The sequence below is a fragment of the Eurypyga helias genome, unplaced genomic scaffold (genome assembly GCF_000690775.1).
Source record: "Eurypyga helias isolate BGI_N326 unplaced genomic scaffold, ASM69077v1 scaffold34295, whole genome shotgun sequence".
NCBI classification, from domain to species: domain Eukaryota; kingdom Metazoa; phylum Chordata; class Aves; order Eurypygiformes; family Eurypygidae; genus Eurypyga; species Eurypyga helias.
In genome coordinates, this window is record NW_010253961.1 from 3,270 (window position 1) to 8,326 (window position 5,057).

At 62.3% G+C, this 5,057-nt stretch overlaps 2 protein-coding genes across 2 annotated transcripts in view; both read left to right on the forward strand.

Annotated features, from left to right (window-relative positions):
• LOC104510554 (claudin-3-like) overlaps positions 1–1,049 on the forward strand; it is a 2,488-nt gene extending 1,439 nt beyond the window's left edge. Inside the window, exon 2 of the mRNA XM_010152839.1 lies at positions 882–1,049. Within this exon, the coding sequence (XP_010151141.1) occupies positions 882–1,049 (168 nt within the window). The remainder of the gene's footprint in view (positions 1–881) is intronic.
• Positions 1,050–2,329: 1,280 nt separating this feature from the next.
• Positions 2,330–2,974, forward strand: LOC104510553 (claudin-4-like). Its single transcript, XM_010152838.1, has one exon. It carries the CDS (start codon positions 2,330–2,332, stop codon positions 2,972–2,974), a length of 645 nt encoding a protein of 214 aa, XP_010151140.1.
• Positions 2,975–5,057: the final 2,083 nt, after the last annotated feature.

The following is a 5,057-nucleotide window of genomic DNA, read 5'->3' on the forward strand; positions in this document are numbered from 1 at the left end:
CCCCGTGGCTCCCCTTCGGCACCCCCCAAGTGGTGTGCCCTGGCTGGGGGAGGAGCGGGTGGCTTGTGATGCTCCCCCCGGCTGTGCCGCCATCGTCCCCGCATCGCAGCCTTCCCCCATTAAATGGCAGCTGCTCGGACCCCGCTGTGCTTCCTTTTCTTTACCCTCTCCAACACCCACCTGGGTGGTGGGACAGCCCGGTGCTCCTGTGCCGCAGACTGGCGTCCGCCTGAGATTCCCCAAATCTGTTCTCTGGAGCCTCCGCAGTCCCAGCTGCCCCCTGAGCCCTGCTCCAGCATCACCCATCACTCTCCTCCCCGGGGCCACCCTGGGCACCTGCTCCCCAGGGTGCCCCTTTGTGGCCCCGGACACGGCATCGGGGCTGCCCCACGTCTCTCCCAGTGCGATATTCCCACCCAAACAGGAAGAAGGTGGTAGGAGACGACGAGGGCAAGTCGGGGCACGCTGGCCCTGAGCCACCTGACAGCCCTGGCTGGGAAAAAAAAAAGGCTGGCGTGGGCAATGCCGGGTGTTTTGCCTATCACGCTTCCGGCATGGCAGGCTGCGCCGGGATGCAACCAGTGCTACACCAGATTGGGAACGTTCTTCCCTCGTGCCTCAGGGTGTGTGGAGATGAAAGGTGATGCCGGCTGCCTGGTGAGCGCGAGGCTGTGGGTGTCTTGTCTGGGTCTGGGGCTTGAGGGTTCCCAGCTCCCCCAGCCCTTCACTGGGAGTGGAAATGGAAAATGCTCCTGTGGCTCTGCGGTGCTGGTGGCTGGATGGAAACGTGCGCGCGATGCTCCAGCGAGCATCCCTGTTGGGATCCTCATCCCTGCCGCAGGCAGTAGTGCGCCATGTTTTGGGTGTCTGTTATGGCCCAGGTCCCATTGGCCGGGAAGGGTGCCCTGGATGGCTTCCCATCATCCTCCTGGGAGGCCAGTCTCTATTTCTCTGGGAGAGAGGGACTGAATTTTTGGCAAAGAGGGGCTTTCATGGACCAGGGGAAGCAAATCCCGGTGCTGGGTGTCCGTCGGGATGCCAAGAGATGAAAGGTGCTGGGGAAGGAGTGGGGATACCATGGGAGAGGAGAGGCTGGAGAAACCGAAACTGGGACTGGAGAAATCGCAGCAAAACCTCCTGCAAGCGCCGCAGGGTGTGCCGGGCACAGCCGATAACGCGCAGCCGATACTGCGCTCCTGCTCGAGGCTCATAAAAACTCGGCTGGTCCCGGTTGCCAAGCGCGGGTACAAGCACCCATGGGTGCACTCTGCCCCGTGGCAGTACAGGGCTCCGCTCCGTGCAGGACTGAGCAATGATTTGGGGGCACAGCAGCCATGTGTGACCGTGGTAGAGCCGTTGGCATGAGCAGCGTGTCCCCCTGTACCAGCCACCCCTTCTACCTGGGAATTTCCAGGGTGATGCCTGCGGTGACCCCAGGCTCCGCAGCCCCTCGCTGGGGGTTTGCCCCCTCGGTGTGGCTCCTGGTGTGAAGGGAGAGCAGGTATGACTGAAAGTGCTGAGCACCACGGCCCTATCGGAGGCAGACCTGAGCTCTGACCCATTTCCAGCACCCCAGAGGAGAAATCCCGGGTCCAAAGGGTGCTGCAGCGCAGCTGCCGAGGGCAGAGTAAAACCTGCCCTTGACCGGGGAGCAGCCGGTGCTGCCATGAGGGCAGGGGGCTGCCTCGCCTGCCCTCGCCCCCCAGCACAATGCTTGTGGGAGTGAGGCTGACGCAGCAGCAGTGGAGCAGGGCATGGGGTGGCTGCCATAGCAGGACGTGGGGTGAGTGTGTGTGTGGGGGTGTGCCTGTGCATTGGAACGTGCCAGGATGGGCACAGTGAGCCCCTTCTCAGAGCTCTCCCCTGCAACACTCGCCATGCGCATGACCCAGCTGGGATGGGGCGATGGCAGAGGACTGCCCTGTGCTGTGGGGACATTCTTAGGGGCCATGACACAACACACGGGGACTCCTACACCTTGGCTGCCTTGGGATATGGGCGCTCAGTGCCACACGTGTCCCTGTGTTGACAGGCAGCAATGTCCCATGCCATCCTGCAGCAATGCTACATGTCCCCATGCCATCCTGCAGCAATGCCACAAGCCAAATGTGGCCCCATGCCATCCTGCAGCAATGCCATGTGTCCCCATGCCAACCTGCAACAATGACATGTGTCCCCATGACAACCTGCAACAATGCCACGTGTCCCCATGCCAACCTGCAGCCACACCCACCCAGCTAGGAAGAGGGCGCACCGTAGCTGGTGCTCTTCAGAATGTCCTGTGGCTCAGGGCCGTGACGGTTGTGCCCTGTCCCTGCAGGTACTGTCGATGGCAATGTTGACGATGCAGACGGGTGGGCTGATGCTGGCCGTGCTGGGCTGGCTGGGCTCCATCCTCACTTGTGTGCTGCCCATGTGGAAGGTGACAGCCTTCATCGGCTCCAACATCGTGGTGGCCCAGGTCTTCTGGGAAGGGCTGTGGATGAGCTGCGTGTACGAAAGCACGGGGCAGATGCAGTGCAAGCCCTACGACTCGCTGCTGGAGCTCACCTTCGACCTGCAAGCGGCTCGTGCCTTGGTGGTCACCTCCATCTTCACGGCCTTCTTCGCCTGCCTCATTGCCATGTCGGGTGCGGACTTCACGGGCTGTGTGGAGCGCAAAAGCACCAAGCGCAGGATCTCCACCATGTCCGGTGCCATCTTCATCCTGGCCAGCATCATGCTGCTCATCCCTGTCTCCTGGTCTGCTCACAGCATCGTCAGCAACTTCTATAACCCCATGGTGCCCGAGGCCCTCAAGAGAGAGCTGGGGGCTGCCCTCTACATCGGCTGGGCCTCCAGCATCCTCCAGCTTTTTGGTGGGGGTATCCTGTGCTGCTCGGGACCCCCGTCCCGGCAGGATTCCTACGCCAATAAGTACAGAGCGGTGAAAACCTCCAGCCCGACAGGCTACACCATGAGAGACTATGTGTGAGCCACTGCGCCGAGGAGCCAGTCCGGGGCAGAGTACCACCATCCTGTCCTGCCTCCACGTGCCACCCCCCTGTCCACGCGCTGTCCCCTCCTGCCTGTCCCCGTGATGGCTGCGCTCCCAGCACCGTTCTTCCACGAGCGCCCTTCCCCGGGGGGCAGGAGCCGCGCTCGCGATGGACTATAAACCTCTTGGTGGCACTGAGGCTGCTTGGGCTCATTTCACAGCGGCACGGTGCGGGGAGGACAGTGACGTGTCCTAGGGGTGTCGTGCCCTGCCAGCACGGGAGCTGCTGCCCCAGCGCCTGGCATGCGCATCCCCCAGCAGGGAAACTGAGGCAGGGAGAGGGTGCTGAGAGCCGAGAGGGGCGTGGGGGGACATCAGGCTCCCAGAGCTCAGTCCCTTGAGCCTCCAGGGACGGGAAGGGGACCCCAAAGGCCGCATCTCCCCTACATCCCTCCTGGCCATCCTCCCCTACCCACCCCAGAGGGTCTGCAGCCCCACTGCTCCAGGAACAACACATGGCAGGCAGGCAGCGGAGGCAGGGGGTTTATTCAACAGCCAAGTGTAGGGATGGGGACAGCCACGATGCCCAACTGCCCATGGAACAGTGATGGGGACAAATGGGGGGAGAGGGCAGCTACCCATGGTGGGCGCAGGAACCCCAAGACCTGGGGGGTGATGCGGAGGGGTGACAAGAGCCACGGGGAGGGTGAGTGTGGGAGATGTGGATGTCCTGACTGGGGGACGGGGTACAGACAGAGCCACCACCTCCTGCTAGGGAAGAGATCCAGGGAGGAGGAGACGGGAATAACCTGTTTCTCAGGGCCATGGGAACGAGACAAGCAGGAACAGGTCTGAGGGAAGAGAAAAGGAAAAAAGGAAATATCCCAGCAAGAGATTTGGGTAAAAAACTTCCCAAGGGAGCAGTGGAGGAAGAGTGGAGGGAGCATGGCAAGGGGCTTGGGGAACAGGCTGGGCAGGCAATGCTGGGTGGCTCCTGGGTGGGGAGCAGCCACTGGCTCCCCAAATCCTTTCCAGTCTCGTTTCCCACCCAGACCATTAACTACAAAGCTGTAGGAAAATGAGAGACTTCAGCAGCTGTTGTGGGATGGAAGGCCGACGTGGCACTTGGAAAGCTCCTGCGGCTGGGTGTCACGTTGGCACAGCTCCTCCTGGTTTGGATCTGGAGGTCTCCTGCACCTCAGTATGCACTGGGCTAACTCCTGGGGAGGATGAGGATGGGAGAGCGCAGAACAGGGTGATGGATACCCACTTCCAACAGCCCCCGTTGGGGACCACGGGGGTCTGAGGTGGGAATGATGAAGGAGGATCCAGAATTTGACCATGAGGGCTGAGAGCTGGGCATGGTGGGGAGAAGGCATCCCAGACAGGAGATGGCTCTGAACAGCCGGGTGGGTCTGCGAGATGTCCCAGCAAGGGCCGAGGTGTCAGGGACAGTACCTGAATGTCAGAGCTAATGGTGGTGAAACCAGGAGACCCTCTCCAGGCTGAGGAGCAGGCAAGGTGCCCAGGACCTCATAGGGAAGGAGCTGGGGAAGGCAATGGGCACACTCCCCAAAAACGCTGTCACCCCCCAGCAGCTGCCCTGCTCCGGGAAGGGGTCACTGGGCTGGGTTTGACAATGGGCCAAGTGTTCTCCCCCTCACTCCCCAGAGCCACGTGGGCTCTCAGCCCTCCTCGATGGGGGGCACGGGGCATTTCCGATAGACGTAGACCACCCCGGAGATGTAGTCGGTGCCCTGGGTGCTCTCCTCCTCGGAGGTGGCCCTCTCCCAGTGCTCCACCTCCTCGGCCAGGACCTTCTGCCAGGCTCCCTGCCTTTCCAGCCTCTCCAGCACTGCCTCCAGCTCCGCCTTGTACCGCAGGTTCGAGGGGTTGCTCCTCGTCGTCAAGCAGAGGAAGCCTCCTGCCCGGAGAGGGGACGGAGTGATGCCCATGCCGGGTATGCCCCCGGAGGCTGGCACCCTTCAATCGGTGGCCCACTGGAAACTGGGTGACAAGAGCGGGCAGCAAGACCCTCCTGGGTGGCAGCTCAGTGGGCAGGGGACAGGCAGGACAAGGG

Bases quoted from the DNA above. Each gene is read 5' to 3' on its own strand.
- LOC104510553 (XM_010152838.1), top strand. From the start codon at position 2,330: ATGGCAATGTTGACGATGCAGACGGGTGGGCTGATGCTGGCCGTGCTG.